Source organism: Balaenoptera acutorostrata, chromosome 15 (assembly GCF_949987535.1).
Source record: "Balaenoptera acutorostrata chromosome 15, mBalAcu1.1, whole genome shotgun sequence".
Taxonomy (NCBI): Eukaryota; Metazoa; Chordata; class Mammalia; order Artiodactyla; family Balaenopteridae; genus Balaenoptera; species Balaenoptera acutorostrata.
The window spans coordinates 29,442,574-29,459,105 of NC_080078.1; the positions used below are offsets into that span (position 1 = coordinate 29,442,574).

Consider the following 16,532-nt stretch of genomic DNA (forward strand, 5'->3'; position numbering starts at 1 on the left):
TCACGGGGGTGCCTCTTGTATGCTTTTTATATCCTTTGCAAATGGTCCTCAGTGAGCACGTCGTTTGTATTTTATGATCATGAAAGAAACCGTAGGAAAGAGCTTGTCCTCTGCCACAGTGCACAGCCTGGACTACCTCCTGCTCCCAGCAGGGCCGCCTTCTTGTGCCGGGGCACCTTAGAACCACTCTTCTTCCCCCACTCTGTGTGACCTTCCAAAATGCAGGTGCTCTGGCCCGGCTCTGGGCCAGGAGATCAGAAGCGGGTGGGGGGTTCATTCTGATGTGTCCCCTGGGGAAGGACCTCGCTTCTTTAGAGGAGCAGCCCACCTTCCCTCAGTATTATAGCCCCTCTTTGGAGCAGATAACTTCTACCCCATTGGTCACTTTGTATTTAGCCTTTGACATGCTAGAGGTGCGTACACATACTCCTGGTGAACTGAGACCAGAGTCCAATAAACAGTGGGACCTTCTACCACTACACTTTCAAAATGATTACCATTTTGGAAGCAGTTTGTTGACGCTCTGTACCCTTGCGACTTCTAAGAAGTTGGAAAGCATTTTAGCACACCCATCAGGTAGGTTCATGGAGATTGCTCCAGAAACTCTAAAATAGCACGTTTACCGGTATCGTTTTCTGTCCTGTAAATGTCTCCAGATACACACACTAAGCTCTTTGCTGGGGATGATGCACATTTGCTCTGCCTAGAAGAGCAGGTTGTGTTGCAGAACTTAGGGGTGGATCCAGCCTCTGCTTGTCCGTCCTCACCCGCACTTCACAGGGGCCAGGATGTTCTTAGTTGTCAGTTGAATGGCTGGGAGGCCCCACTTGGAGAAAGCTTAGATGTTAAGAAAACTATGCTTTAAAGGAAGGCGTGGTTATATACGTACCCCCAAAGTTTAAAAATTATTCCATTTACCTGAAAGTTTCCATAAATGTATAAAATGGGACATATCTGATTTTAATTTCCCTGTGATTTTTATTTCATAGGGAAAGGGCTACCCTTTGATAGAACACCTTTTGTCTTTTCTTAGGTGTTTGGCCACTGGCTTTGTGTGTGGAGAGGGTGTGCAACCTCTTAATGAGGGGTTTCTGGTTAGTTTCTCTAAGGAACCATGTGGTGGTGGTGTTTTTTTTTTTCAAGCTAACATTCCCTGAGCCTTCAGGTAACTCATGCAGTCCTTACAGCAGTCCTCTGGGGGTAGATGAGACTCATATTCCCCCCTTTACAGACAAAGCAGTGCAGGCCACAGAGGAGTCCTGTGAGGCCCCGGAGGCAGGTGGGCCCTGGAGTCGTGCCCTTCACCTCCACTCCTTTAATACTGGATGGTGTCTGCCCCCCTCATGCTAAAGCTGCTGGTTTGGATTTATTGCAGCCAGGTGGTGTATACACAGGTAAATGTATCTGTGGCAGAAATTTTGGTCATCAAGACAATTGGATGACAAGTTCTAAAAAGGAATTTTGTACATCAGGACTTGCAGCAAAGCTTTGGGGAAAATCCCCTTCATATGTCACCCTCCTTCCTTATTCTCTGCTCTCAGGGCCCGGCAACCTTAATTCCTCAGAGCCCCTTGGTCTGTTTGTCAAGGGTGGGGCTCCAGTAGCACCTCCACCATCGTGACAATAAAATGTGTCTCCAGATGTTGCCCAGTGTCCCCTGGGGAAGGGAGGGTACAGTTACCCCAGTTGAGAACTCTTGCCTTGGATAGTGTGTAATAAATGCTTGCTGAAGAGCCAGGCTGAGTGTTGGAGGTTTTTCCCATCTCGCCAAGCATTGTCGATGGCCACAATAGTGACGTGGGTGGCAGTCCTGCCCCCGGACACCCTTCCTGACACGCCACTGGGCGTCTGAGAGCACACGGAGGCCCCTCTGCCCTGAGTTCTTATCTTTCTTGGAAGGTTGTGAACAGAAACTGAGCTCTTTGTCCTCAGGAACAGACACACCTTTGAGATAAACCACCTTAATTACAGAAGCAGCATATGGGACATCCTCAGCTTTGTAGAAAATTTTTTGCCAGATGACATTTTTCATGCTGACTTCCTTTTGGTAAGAAATAAGCAGCTTGACCTTCGGCGGCAGTCTGGTTTTGGACTAAGAATGTTGGTGTGACTCTCTTATCTTTGACTCCTTTCCCTTTCTCTCCAGAAAGGACCTAAGTGTGAAATACCCCGAAGACCTTCCCATCACCCTTCCAAATCTGCTGAGGTTCATTTTGCATCACTCAGACCCTGCTTCTGCCCCCCAGAACTTGGTTAACCCTCCTACCAAAGAGTGTCTTCAGAGAGAGGCCGTCCTGCAGCAGGGGCACATCTCCCATCTGGAGAGGGAGATCCAGAAGCTGAGGGCGGAGATCAGCGCCCTGCAGCAGGCGCAGGGGCAGGTGGAGGCCTGGCTCTCGAGCACGCGCAGGGACGAGCAGCAGCTGCGGCGGCGGCAGCACACGCTGGAGAGGCAGCGCAGCCTGCTCCAGCGGCACAGCGAGCAGCTGCAGGCCCTGCACGAGCAGAAGAGCCGGCAGCTTGAGGAGGTGGCCCGCCAGCTCCAGGAGCTGGCCGATGCCTCGGAGAACCTCCTCACCGAGAACACCTGGCTCAAGATCCTCGTGGCCACCATGGAGCAGAAACTGGAGGGCAGGGACGGGGCCGAAGGCCGTGCTCCCCCGGACGAGGCGCGATCGGACTACCGCAAGCCCTCGGGCGCCCCCCGGCTACCAGCCAGCACCCCTCCGCCTTCCAACGTCAGCTCCACGCTGGCCTCCGAAAGGAGCACCGAGAACAGGACAGACTAACTTTGAAAATGACACGAAGAAATCAGAGGTGAAGACTGTACATTGCGAATATATTTATGCAAATTTTATTGAAATTTATTGTAAATAAAGATTTTCTCAGTGGTCTAGAAAATCAGCTTGAATGTCGTTCAGCTTTTATTGAACAGGGGTGACATCCCCTCCACTTATTGCACAAACTTGGTAGCTTTGAGACAGAAACAGTAGCACAGTCCACTTGAAGACTGGTCTGAAAAGTTAGTCCATATTTTAGTGGCTCAGTGTCGGCGTTCCCTCCCCATCCCCCTGCTGTTGCTTCTGCGATGACATGCAGAATGAAAGGCTGATGTCCTGACTGACTAGTCAGAAAACTTGGACGCAACAGTTGGGCTATTCAGAAAGAATTCAATGAGAGGTCATAACTTAACTAAGCCATTTGAGTGTGTGGCTCTGGTGTCTATGCTAAAAAAAGTAGCTGTTGACCAAGAACAGTGAGAGCTGTTATGTGGTTGGTCACCAGTTCTGCAGGCACTTCCACTTGCCTCCAGAGACCCCACTAGTGCCCCACCATGCCTGTGACCCTCACCCGGCACTGACGCCATGCTGCTGGACCTGATGCAAATGGCACAGATGTCGTAGGATAAGGAACCTCCAGGAGTGAAACTGAGGAGAAAGTGATGCTTCATCTTTTCAAAACTGAAACTGCACCGGCACAGTAAGAAGCTCAGGGCGAGTTTGACAGTCAAGCAATGGTCATTGTCAGGGTCAGGCTCAGGGACTGAAAATGCAAGTCCCCGGAGCTCCTCGGTTACTTGGGTAAAGGAAAGACAGCCTTAGGTGCAGGCTGCCGGCTGCAGAAAGTAGAGGTAGAAAGCCTGAAGTTCTGAAACGTGAGGGGAATGGATCGAACACCCCTACACCTGCCCCATTTTTCTTATGTCCTTCATTAGGAAATACACCTCCCTGACCTTCCAGTTGACCCCTTTAGAACTTCTGACCCCTCCTCCCGCCCACACCCTGTGTGCTGCTTACAGGCCCTTCTGCTGGTCTCCAGCCTGACTCATGCTTGGCCATCCCCAGGTGGGGGCCAAAGGCATTTCCTCCCCTGTACTAAAGCCCGGCCGCCTTCTAAGGATTCCTTAGTAGCCCACGTGTGCTGTCTCAATCCTGCCTTCAGCTCAAATGGCCTAACTAGCTACTCCTCCCCTCCCCCCAAGCTATACCTTAATGTTTGACCGTTAAGTTAGGGGTACGCCGCTAAAAGAAGTGTTCCTTAAGCTCCCTCCTAGGGGTTCTAGAAAGTTGATTAGTTCAACATGCTTTTTAGAGGAGATTTGGATAGGCCAGAGGGGCCGCCTTCCGCCTGACCAGGAGGCCAGAGCTTTGAGGGGGAGCTGGGAATCGGGGGCAGCCCCTGGCCACCCGGGAGCTCCCTGCCCATGCTGCTGGCAAGGCGGCTCAAGTGCTGAGGGCCAGCGCTCCCCAGCTCACCCGGGGCTGGCCTCCAGTTTATTCCCGAGGATGCAGACACAAGTCACATTTTAATCATGATAGCTTAGGGTGTGCTTACAGTGGTGGGATTAAAAACCTAAGCAAGTTCACTGAAGTACACACAAGGGACATCTCGGAGGGGCGGGGTGGGAATCACTGGCCTGACCAAGAGCCACCAAACGCGTCACCTTTGCAAAAACCAAATCCTGAACCTGAAACTCACTCTCCCCCCAGCCGCCTCCCCTGGGCGCCCACTAAGCACAGGCTGCTGGGGGCTCCTGTGTGCAGAGGCACACAAGAAGTGACACTTGGCGCTCTTAGAGCAAGGTCAGGGGACCCTCCTTCTAGGTGGCCCACTGAGGAAAATGAAATCCAGGACCCAGCAGGTGGGTGGGAATCTGGGAGGAAAGGAAGCGAATTTGTGAAAAGGGCGGGGAGAAGAAACCAAGCGCCCCCCGCCGCCCCCTCCAGTGCGGAAAATATTAAATACAACAACAAACAAAAAGCACAATGTTCTCTCCTTCCTGGGCCAACTGGGTTTGGGATACAGGTAGCCACCGCGGCTCTGGTGTCTCTAGCGAAGCCTGTGCTCAGTAAAGCTGGGTGGGGGGCAGGGTGCTCAGCATGCTCAAGACCATGGGGGCCAGAAACTGCTCTGCCACTAGGACGCCTGGCAGCCTCGGGACTCGGGCCTCGTGCCCTGACTCGTCCTTCACCGGCTCCCAAGCAGCTGCAGTAGCTTCCTTGCAATCACTCCACCAGCAACAGGAACTGGCATTTAACAACCTCATCTACCTAGAGCAGGAGGGGGTGGGATGTGCTGCCGCTCCCATTCATTGCTCACGAAGCAGAAATCGCCAAAGCACCCCAACGGGTCAGCCGCGAGACTTAAAGCCGACGTGTCACGTCCTCTACATACACACGTGTATCTGAGGCCCCTGCCAAGTGCAATGTGGGCCTTACAAGTCTAAGACCCTCCCTCCCGCCTTGACTCAGCGTTAGTACGGACAGTCCCATGTGCTCTATATTTTTAAAAAATCAGCAAAAGAGGCTTAAGCACGTGCTTCTGGGGCCTATTTACAGTTCACAGGCTTGTGAGTTCACGCGTTACAGTAGTAGCTCCATCGAAAACAGGCTCAGCTAAACATTCAAGTAACAAAAGCGCCGTGGGGCCGTGAGCCCCAGCAAGGTCAGGCCTGCCCACTGCCTGCAATGGGCAGTCCTACCAGGAGGCTGAGGGGTTGCCCAGTGCCACTGAGCCCTGGCTCAGGACCGCCGGGACCCCAGGAGTCGGTGCATGCGATGACGAAGCCCGGCGAGGCCATGCCAGCAAGCGTCAACCCTTCCTCTCAGATGGCAGCACGTCTGTGGTTTCGTCCCTACTGCGCCTCTCGGCTGGCGGCGGACAGGCCCAGGAGCCTCCGCATCCCGGCTCAGCCGTGGACTTCAGGGCCGTTGGGGGTCAGCTTGGCCTTCCTCTCCACGCACGGTCCCTTGGCCGAGTACTGCACCAGCAGGAAGGGCTCCTTGGTCTCGCCATCCCCCACGATGCTCTCCTCGTCCTCCGACTGGCTGATGCGCTGCAGCCGCAGGTAGCACCAGCAGCCCAGGATCAAGGCCCCCAGGGCAGCGATGGCGATGAGGATGACGATGACCGTGACCACACCGGTGGTGGGGCTGTGGTCCATGATGGACATGGTTAGCGCTTGAGCGGAGGGGACCCCTCTGCAGGAAGGTCTTGGTGGGGACGGCTCAGCGAGGCTGGAACCCAGGCTGGACACGAGAGCCCTGAAAGAAAGAGCAAGATGAGGCTACGCCGGGGAGTCCGCCGGGGACCCTGACAGCCCACACACTCGGGCTTGCTCTTCCATGGGGTCTATTTTTAATCATTTCTTAAGCCTGACCGTCCTGCCCTCATCCTAGTGAGAAACAGGCTGGTTGGCATTTGCTGGGTTTTTTTGTTCACGATGCCACCAGCGTTCCCCTCGCTCACCCCAGCCACTTTCATTTAATACCTTCAGTGCCTCTGCTACCAGACAGGCGGTCATCCTCCCTCAGCACAAACCTGACAGGAAGGAGAGGGGGCACCCGAGACCTCCGTCACCACTGCAGCAGAGGCTGAAAGAGGGTCTCTTTAAGGTGAATGTTTTAGAACTCCAGCACCACTAGGTGTTCAGTAACTGCTCACAGATTGAAAGTGCTTCAGGGACTTCCCTGGTGGCGCAGTGGTTAAGAATCCGCCTGCCAATGCAGGGGACACGGGTTTGAGCCCTGGTCCGGGAAGATCCCACATGCCGCGGAGCAACTAAGCCTGTGCGCCACAACTACTGAGCCTGCGCTCTAGGGCCCGTGAGCCACAACTACTGAAGCCCGTGCACCTAGAGCCCATGCTCCACAACATGAGAAGCCACCGCGATGAGAAGCCCGCGCACTGCACCGAAGAGTAGCCCCTGCTCGCCGCAACTAGAGAAAGCCTGTGCGTGGCAACGAAGACCCGATGCAGCCAAAAATAAATTAAAAAAAAAAGAAAGTGCTTCAAGACGGCCAGAGATGAGGGATTCAAAAGCAGGGAAATGACATCAGCCCCTCTCATGAACAGGGGACATATATAGCTCAAAGAGTCTTCTGGAACACCTGTGAGAGAGTGCAGCCGACAACAGCCTTTGCCTGCAAAGAAGCTGTAGCTGACCTGGCTCTGGAAAAACTTTGAGGAGGGCAGGGGAGAGCGGGACAGACCAGCCTCTGCCGGCGTCTTGGTGCAGGAGCCAGACCACAAACGGGTCAATATGCCAAACACCTGTCACTACAAATGCAGGAATGCAATGCTGGGAACGTAGGGGACCAGATGCCACGATGCTAAACTGGGCGGGGCAGGCGAAACTCAGGGAAGTGATGCTGATGAGATGTGCATGTGCGGGAAAGCCAGCCCCTGAAGAGCGTTCCCGGCAGGGGAACACCGTCTGCTAAGGCTCTGAAGGCAGGAGGGACCGCTGGCAAGTGCGAGGAGCCGAGGGAGCCGCCGGTGGCTGCAGCTGGAGATCAGCTGGTTTGGGTGGGGGCGGGGAGGGGGTGTACGTGCCCCAAGTCCCAGGCAGCGACAACCCACTGAGATTGGAGGTGGTGGCTCCCCTGGGTCCCAAGACCGACCTTGCACTTTAAAAATTTCTCCTGCCTGACCGTAAACGGAGCAAATAATAGTAACTAACACCCAGGTGGTTACGAGGATGCCTGCGACGCCTGGGCACAGTGGGGGCAGAGTCGATGCTCAGCTGTCTGAATCTGTTTTTTTTTTTTGGAGAAGACAGACATCAGTGCAGGTAGACATCATTGGAAGCAGAAGGTTTTTCCCTCCAGACAGGATGGAACCTGCCCTCCTGGAGCAATGACAGCTTAATTAGAAATGATTCTTATCCACACCAGGGAGCCCTCCACCCCAACCCCAGGGCCAGGTTTGCCTGAAGGTCAAAGGCAGCTAAGTCAACGCCCGTTGAGTCTGTCCGGGGACCGGGCCCTGAGAAAACCCTACAGACCACCAGAACTGCCCTGCTCCCACACCCATCTGTGCAGAGGGGTCCTAGTCAGGAGGGGGCGACATCCCTGGAGTCTGCCCCCTTCTTACTGCCCCCAGGGTCAAGCCGCTGCCATCACTCTCAACAGGCTCCCTGGTCCACCTGTGGGGGCCACTGCAGCCAGTGCCCCTGTCATTCAGAGGAAAGACCCCAAGTCCCTGCAGTGACGAGACCTGACGAAGCATCTCCACCCCTGCTCCTCTCCCGCTGACCCCACGCTCCTTCCTGCCTCCAGACCTTTGCCCAGCCAGGTCCCTCTGCCCAAATGCTCTGCTCCCCTTACCCTTGTGCAGTGGTTCTCAAGTGGGCGCAGCCGTGCCCCCCAGGGGACATGTGGCAACGTCTGGAGACATTTTTGATTATAACAGCTAGTGTGTGTGTGGGTGCTACTGTATCAAGTGGATGGAGACCAGGGATGCTGGTAAACCTGTCACATGGCATGGGACAGCTCCCCAAAGACCCCAGACAAACATCAACATGTGGAGGCTGCCCTGGTTATTAACTCCAGCTCAGGCGGGGAGCCTTCCTGACCCCGCGGCCCAGGAAGTCCTCTTCGTCCTGTGGCTGCACTCCCTCCTACCCTCCCTCCAGGGCACCAGCCTCAACGTGCAAGCCTGGCTTCTGTGTCAGAGCCATCGGGTTGGCATCTGCCTCCCCTGTTGGGCCGTGTGCTCCGTGAGTGGCCCTGCACACTTCTGTGCCCACCCAGAGGCCTCTGGCGTCTCCCCTGCCACCATCAGCTCCCACAGCTCTGCTCAGCCTGTCCTCTTGGGCCTCCACATGGAGCAGGTGATTCCCCCCAACCCCCAGAGAGCCTGCTGGCTGCAGCTGGGTGAACCTGCCCCAACCCCTGGGCTCTCGTCCCGCTCGGGAGCACACCTGGCTGCCCGTCCCTCCCCGCCTCACCCTCTCCACTGGCCCTTGTGTCCAGCGCCTGCTGGGGTGCCTGCCCTCCCCCTGGGTTCCTGACAGGAAGGCAAGTCAGTGTCAATGCAGAAGGGGAAGTGTGTGTGTTTGGGGAGCAGGGGGTGGTTCAGGGGCAGGAAGAGGGAAATCAAACAATGGCAGCAAGACCTGGGGAGGGGCGACCCCAGGGGCCAAACCAGCTGAGGAGCCCAGGAAGTGCCTCTGAGTGCTGGGGTGGGGGTGGGGGCGCAGAACAAGCGGTCCCGGGACCAACAACCAACCAGCAAACTGAGGCAGCGGTAGCCCCAGCTCCAAGGACCCTCTGAGAGGAGCGGTGACCTCAAAACCCTGTCTGCTGCCCCTGCCCCAGGTCAGGAGGAGCGGGCAGAGCCAGGTGACCAGGCCACAGTCATGCCTTGCCTGCGGTCCCTGGCCCTCCCTTGAATGTGTTTGTTCCTTCACTCAGCAAGTATTTCCTGAGAACCTATCTTTTAAAAACTCTGATCATGTCATCCCCTGCTCAGAACCCTCCCTGGTACCAGCAGAGAATCCAAATTCCGTTTCCCCAGCTTCTTCACACCCTTCCGCCCCCCCACTCAAGGCCTCTGCACTTTCTATTCCTTCTGCCTGGAGTGTTCTTCCCTGAGTGTCCCGTGACTGGTTCCTTCCCATCAGACGGGACTTCCTCAGAAGGTGTCTCTTGGGGGCTGCCTTCCCAGATCACCCAGGCTCCAGACGCAGCCCACCCCCACTGGCCATCGTCTCGTACTACTTCCTCTTGTTTCCTGGCGCTCTGCCACGTGAAATTCTCTTGGGTCAGGGAAGGTGTTTCCCTGGCTGCCGTCTCCTTCCCGCAGTGGACGCTGAGCCTGTAGGAGGGCACTGTCCATCTTGCCCACTGCTGGATCCCCAGCCCTATTACCAGCACACAGCAGGTGCTCAATGAATGTCTGCTGACCGCCCACTCCAAGCCTGGGGAGGCAGTAATCAGAGGAGACCTTGCTTGCATGGGGATCACGGTTGGCAGCCCCCACCCCTGAATGCCCCCAAATCTCAAAGCCACCACGGGTCCCCTCAAGGGAGCTGGCAGCCTGCGTGGAAGGACAGGCTGCAGGCTGAGCATGGGGGCAGGAGCCACGTGTGCAAGTGGGTCCCAGGCAGGCCTGGCCCAAGCCCACGGAGGGGCAGCTGTCACCGCACGAGCTGTGGGGAGGGGAGGGGAGGGGAGGGAAGATGCCACTGAGATGCAGATCCCAGAGGAACCTGAAGCATGAGGGCGGCCAGCCAGTTCCCTCTGAACCCTCTTGGCCTGGGCTGTACCCCACCCCTTGCTTCCTCTCTTCAGGGCCTCCCTCCTGCCCCTCCAAGCTAAGATGTCTCCTGCAAGTCAGCTGACCCCTCACCCTGATCCAGGAAAGCACACAGGGCAGGACGCGGAGGACCACAGCTTGGGCTAGGTAGATGCCCAGGATGGCACGTGGGAAACCTGGACCCCCTTAGAACAATCACCAAAGCAGTTAACACTTATGCCATACCATCATCTACTCCTCCCAACAAGCCCGTGTCTAGCGCTGCTCACCGTTACCATCCAAGTTTCACAGGTGAGGAAACTAAGGCGTGGAGAGCTTGAATGGATCGTCCAAGAGTGAACTTGGACAGAATAAAGGAGGATGGGACCCAGAAGTGGGGCCCAGCAGAATAAAGGGAGGGGTCTTCTAAGTGCAGAGGGTCAGGCCAGCCTGGGAGCCAGAGCACAGCCGAGGACTGTAGTCTCCGGGCACTCTAGGGGTGGGCGACGGGCCATGCTCCCCCAACCTCTGTAGCATCTCCTTGCCAGCTCCCTCAGTCAGGACGAAAGCTGGCACTGGAAGCCCAAGGCCATCTGGACCCCCCAGACACACAGTGCCAATCCTCCACCCTCCCTCCGCCCTCCTGCTCCCACCTCCCTCGGACGGATCTCAACAAGCTCTAAAGCCCAGCGTCTGCTGACACCACCCCTCTGACTTCTCCCCCGCCCCACCCCCAACCGCCGATGGGTTCAGAGGACAGACCCTGCATCGGCCACCAGCAAGCTGAGGGCAGGCATCCCCCACTGTCCTGCTGCCCTCGGAGGCCCACGGCTTAGGTCTTCCCCAATGTTGGGTTGGGTTCTAGTTACCCCTGCCTCTTCAGGGGACCCCAAAATGAAGCCTTAACCCCACTCCACAGGTCCCTTCACACACTCAAGGCCCAGTGGAACCCAGCCAGCAGCAGAGCAGATAAGAGTCCCCTCCTTTGCCCCACACCATCCCTCCACTCACTATCATTAGCTGTTGTGACCCAGCCAAGCAAGCTGCTCCTAATGGCCTCAGTTTCTCAGCCTGCAAAATGGGAAAGAGGCCTTGACCTCAGCAGCCAGGTTGTGGGGAGGCTGAGAAGTGATAAGAAATGTGAAAACAGAAGGGCTATGGGGCCACCGGGTTTGTGTGTCACCAGGCACCACACCTTCCTGGGTGTCACAGGGTCGCCCCTCACTCCCCCCGAAGGACCTGCTCCCAGGAGGGTACAGGGCCTGGTCCAGGCCCAGTGCCACAAATAGCGCCTTCCTCAGGGACACGCTGCCACCTTCTTCTCGCTTAACTGGGCACATCATGAGTGTCACCCAGCCCAGCTGGACACCAGCTTGCCACCCCTCCCCCCCTGCAGCCTCCACCTTCTGGGGCTGCCCTGCTTACAGGGGACCCACCACCTCCGCAGGGATGAAGCCATGCCCCTTCCCCCAACAAAGCCATCTATCAGGTGTGCCAGCAAACCAGGCTCTTCGGGGGACCCCAGTTCACAAACCGGAAACATTTCCTGCCCAGTTTCTGATTAGAAACATAGGACTGTGGGGAGGACGGGGCATGACAAGGGGGCAGGTGGCATATCTGCTCTGTGCCAGGCCTGAGCAGACGCTGGGACCCAAGGAAGCATCACACAGGCCCCTGCCCTCCAAAAGCCAGGGCAAGAACAGTGGGGATGCGGATGAGAGACTGACAATCATTGGGCTGTGCCCAGCTCTGTGGCCAGTGTCACCTCACCCTCACCACCCACCCATTACACCACGGTCCTCCCGGAGAGGAAACTTGCACCAGCACCCACCAGGTTCCCCTGTGCAGAAGAGGAAGCTGGCGCAGGCAGAACCCCAGGGACTGCCCCAAGGTCAGTGCGAGTCTCCTGTGCCCCCACCCTGTGAATCAGCCACTGGCTATTCTCACAGGCTGCCCCAGGCTCAGCTCACTTGCCAAACAACTTTGGTAATAACAGTAGACGCCTGGCAAAAGTTGGCAATAATTACTATGTGCCAGACACTGGGCTGAACACTTCACACAGATAATCTCCTTTCAGCATCAAAACAACCCTAGAGTTATTACTATGCCCGCTTTGCAGATAAAGAATCTGTGGCTCAGAAAAGTTAAATCAATTGCCCAAGGTCACACAGCCCAAAAGTAACTGCGCAGGGATTCAAACCCAGGTAGCCTGGATCCAGAATCTGGGATTTCAACTGTGACACTAAAATGTCATATTATTTGACCCCCGCCTCCCCGCTCCCTTGCCTGAGGGGCCAAGGCGGACAAGTGAACCCCAGTCCGCCCCCACCCGAAGAGTCTGGGTGACTGGGGTGGACGGCTCTATGCTGGGGACACAGGGATGATAAGCGCCCCGGCAGCTCCCGCGTGCCAAGCGCGGGCGACGTGCAGGCGCAGTGCCAGGCGCGCTCCACGCACCCTCTCATTTAACCCTGCCAGGCGACTCCGTCGTCTCCCCGACTCTACCAAAGAGCTAAGCGAGGCTGGAGGGAGGAAGGAGCTCGGCCCAGGGGGCGACAGCTGGAGGGGAAACGACAGCTGGAGAGGCAACTCCAGTCGGCTTGACTTGGCGCGGGGGAAGCTTAGGGGACGGGGGACTACGAGACTCAGTCATGCCCACGCCGCGCAGTCACCACCGACGGAACCGGGCACCAAACGCCGCAGCCCGTCCTCAGTTTCCCCACCTGCGAAATGGGCGCCAGACGTCGCCAGGACCCCCACCCCTACCCCCTGCAGCCCTCCTGACCACTCTGGAGGTTGCCAGGATCCCCGCCTCCTGTTATTTTAAAAAATCCCTAAGTGTCCGGAGGAGACCCGCGGCCAGCCTGGGGCGCAGAACTGCGGGCCGCGGTGAGGGGCATGCACTGGGTTGGGGGGGACACCAGCTCGCTGCAAAGCCGCCGCCGCCCCCCGCCGCCTCCTTTGTCCCGATCTCGCCGCAGCGCAGCGGACAAAGAACCCCCGCCCGCGGGCGCGGCCCCCCGGAACAGACCCTCCCCCCGAAGCCGCGCCCCCGCCCGGGCTGCCCCTCCCCCACCTCAGAGACCCCCCCCGCGCGCCCCCACCCCATCCGGGGCGGCCCCTTCCCCTCCTGCAGGCCCCCGCCGGGCCCAAGCGCCCGGCCCGCCCGACCCCTCTCACCATGGCGCCGCCCGCAGCCCGGCCCGATCGCCCCGATCGTCCCGCAGCCCTGCGGGCCCGGCTCCGCCCGCCCGCCCGCCAGCCAGCCAGCCGCCAGCCAGCCAGCCAGCCCGGTCCGGCCGCAGCGCACAGTCCGGACGCAGGAGCCCCTCTCTGCGGCGGGCGGGGTATCTCCGGCTCCGCTCCGGACGGGGGCGGGGCCCTCCTAGAACAGCCAATGGGAGTCCGCGCTGGGACGGCTGGGCGGGGCGGGCCGGGGCGGGGTCACGTGCGCGCGGGGCGGGGGCTGAGCGCAGCTGGCAGAGCTGGGGGCGGGGCGCGGGTTCGGCCTCCTAGCGCGCCGATTGGGCGCGGGTGGGTGCGAGGCCCGGGCCGGGAGCCCAGCCTCCAACGCCCCAGAGGCTCCCCTTACTCCCGCCAGCTTACGGAGGGGAAAACTGAGGTGCACTGCAGGTAAGAGTGTGGCACGCTGCCCGGAAGCAGGGGGCGGCAGCATCCCGGGCAGGAGCAAAAGATAGGCAGGACCCCTAAGTTAAATGTCCTTCCTTGGGGAGGGAGCTGGTTGTTCACTCGTTTATTAGTTCATTAATTCGTCATCCATCTGTCCATTCATTCAACCTTTATGGAACACCGACCATGTGCCGGGTACACCAGTGGTCGCGGGTACAGCCACAAGCAAGACAGATAAGGACCCTGCCCTCACAGAGCTCTCATTTTGCTGCGGGCTGAAGCTGTGGGGAATTTGCAGCCTCTTGGCCTCTTATAATCATGGTTATTTAATTTAATAACTCCGCGATTAGGCCCTCACCAAGAGCTATGCCCTGTACTCAGCTCTCAACACATTTCATGGAGACAACGGGGAAAGGGAGAGCTACTCATTTTCCAGTTGACGCTCCAGAGGGCTGAAGTACCATAGCCCGCATATAATGAGGGCAGGATTGGAGGCCACGCCTGTCTGCCTGGGAGTTACTGCCGGTTAGTCCACTTGTTCACCCAAGAAGGCGGTCCAGCAGGAGGACACTCCCCCTCGTGCCCAGCCAGGGCCCATAAGAGGGGCAAGGGTGGGTACTTCAAGGCCTCTGTGGCCCAAGTTCCCTTTATCGCCACCTCTGGCTTGGAAGGCAGGAGCAGGGAGGTGGAGCCCCTCATCCTGGAAGCTGGGAGTCTTGTCTGGAAATGTCTTTGCCAGCCTCAAGCAGAGGCCTCTGGGAGAAGATGGAGGGCCCAGCTCTCAAGGCCATAGTCGCCACGCTGTCGCTGGTCTCTCCTTCCTGCTTCAAATGCGCCAAGCTGTTTCCCACCTCTGGGCCTTTGCCTGTGCTGTTTCCTTCAGCTGAAACATTCTTCCACTCCCATCTTTCGGAGGGCCCTCCCTGATATCCACCTAGCGCGGTCCCTTTGTTATTTTCCCGCCTGTGCGTTGCGAAATTGTACATTTGCAAGAGTGTATGATGCGTGCCTGTGGAGTGAATGAATGAATGGGCAGACTGCAGACCTCCAGGTCTGGCCCTGCTGCGCCCTAGCCAAGAGGCCAGGCCCAGGATGTGAGCTGTAAGAGGGGAAAGTAAGAGGGGACAGAGAGTCAGAGGGGTTTCCAGCTCCAGGTCAGCTCCCCAGAGGCCAGAGCCAGACAGCCCAGAACGATTCCTGCTCCTGAGTCTGCGTGGCGCGGCCCTCAAGGGCTCCTGCCCCATTAGCCACACCAGGGAGCCCAGGGTGAAAGGAAGCAGGTTCTTCCCACAGACCCAGTTTCAGCGGCCTCTGCGGTCCCAGCCTCAAGTAGCCAAAGACCTCATTAGTGGTGAGCACTTGAGAGGAGCAGCCTCAGAGCCCCAGAGCCAGGGTTGTCAAAGAAATGACAGGGGAAGCAGGGACACTTTGGGGGAACAGGTTCTGGGAGGAAAAAACCAGAGGGGGAATGCAGCATAGCATAGCAGATGAGCGTCAGACTGCCCGGCTGCAGTGCAGCCTTTCCTGCTGGGTAGCTTTAGAAAAGCACCCTAATCTCTCTGTCCCTCAGTTCCATCATCTGAAAAATGGGGGTGACAGTAAGTTGACCTCACAGGGCGGTTGTGAGTACCACAAGGGCTTGTGCAGAGGAAACAATTTCACTCACTCTTAACATTAGTAATAGGGTTGAACAGTAATGGGGTTGAACCTGGGCTCCCCCATTTGGATCTTGGGCAAATCACTGCATTTCTGTGAGCCTCAGGCTCCTGGTCTTCACAGTGACAACCCACCTCTGGGGCCCTGAGAGGTGGGGGACTGGGAATAGCCCACCTGGGTCCAGCCATCCCTCTTGCCCAGAGTGAGTTGCTTCAATAATAATAACAATGAATGAATAATAATAGCAGCAAACCCTGTTCTGAACACTACGTATGCATAAATTCATTTTAATCCCCATTTTACAGATGGGGAAACTGAGGCACAGAGTGGCACATGTGCACAGAAATCACCTGGGGGGTCTTGTTAAAATGTAGATACTTAGTAGGTCGGGGCCTGAGCTTCTGCATTTCTCACAAGCTCCCAGGTGGTACTGATGGTTTGGGGACCACACTTTGAGCAGCAAGGGGCTAATGCGTTTGCTAAAGGTCACAGGTGGTATGCAACAAGCCTGGATCTGAGCCCGCACAGTAGGCTGCCGAGTCCTGCACTTAACCGCCACCATAACTGCCTGCCCCAGCCCTAGCTTTCTCCCCTACAAAGAGGCAGGAAGTATAGCTCCCCTCCCCAAGCCCATTTCCTCTCTCGGGGCCCCTACCACCTCCCTCCATTGGTGACATCTGGCCTGTAGAACCTCCCTGCCCCCAGCATCCCAAGGGTCCTCCTATAGATGACATGGAGGTTTTCAGATGCTCATTAGCCAGGAAGATAATTAAGGGCGAGGGCTGAGATCACCCTGGCTCCCTGGGGCTTGCTGGGGCCCAGCCGGGCCTGCCCTGTGCCAGGCTGGCCCTGTGCCTGCTTCCCTTGGGGCACGGAGGGACTGGGACAAGGGTGGGGTTTGCTGGGGAGTAGAGAGGCCTCAGCCAGCCTCCGGGGAAACTCCAGTGGGGCCTCCTTGCCAAGCCCACAGCTCTTAGGGTTCCAGGCCTAAAAATGAAATGAAAACTGCTTGGCCAGTGGGAAGTTCCCCAAAGGGAGAGAAGTGAGCCGCTGGTGAGTTCTGCAGGGCGAGGTTAGGCGGGACACAGAGAGGGCGCCATCTTGTTCTGAATCACACAGCAATCCTGGTCAAGGAGAGAAATCCTCCCTTGCTGGTGGGTGGCTTTAACATCTCTCTAGCACTGGCTCGGCTCCCTTATAACCAGGAGGGAGCAGACCTCAGGCTG

The 16,532-nt window shown here is 57.4% G+C and overlaps 2 protein-coding genes across 3 annotated transcripts in view; one reads left to right on the forward strand and one right to left on the reverse strand.

Moving 5' to 3' along the window:
* Positions 1 to 2,904, forward strand: part of TXNDC11 (thioredoxin domain containing 11) — a 65,877-nt gene extending 62,973 nt beyond the window's left edge. For both annotated transcript variants that reach the window (XM_057528514.1, XM_007188386.2), the window contains one exon: positions 2,147 to 2,904. In XM_057528514.1, the coding sequence (XP_057384497.1) occupies positions 2,147 to 2,789 (643 nt within the window). In that variant the 3' untranslated portion in view covers positions 2,790 to 2,904. The remainder of the gene's footprint in view (positions 1 to 2,146) is intronic.
* Positions 2,905 to 4,287: 1,383 nt separating this feature from the next.
* Positions 4,288 to 13,362, reverse strand: SNN (stannin). Its single transcript, XM_057528515.1, has 2 exons — positions 13,201 to 13,362; positions 4,288 to 6,044 (listed from the first exon to the last, which is right to left on the reverse strand). Exon 2 carries the CDS (start codon positions 5,951 to 5,953, stop codon positions 5,690 to 5,692), a length of 264 nt encoding a protein of 87 aa, XP_057384498.1. The 5' UTR covers positions 5,954 to 6,044; positions 13,201 to 13,362; the 3' UTR covers positions 4,288 to 5,689.
* Positions 13,363 to 16,532: the final 3,170 nt, after the last annotated feature.

Excerpts from the sequence above, each read along its gene's own strand:
- SNN (XM_057528515.1), bottom strand. The coding sequence starts at position 5,953 with ATGTCCATCATGGACCACAGCCCCACCACCGGTGTGGTCACGGTCATC.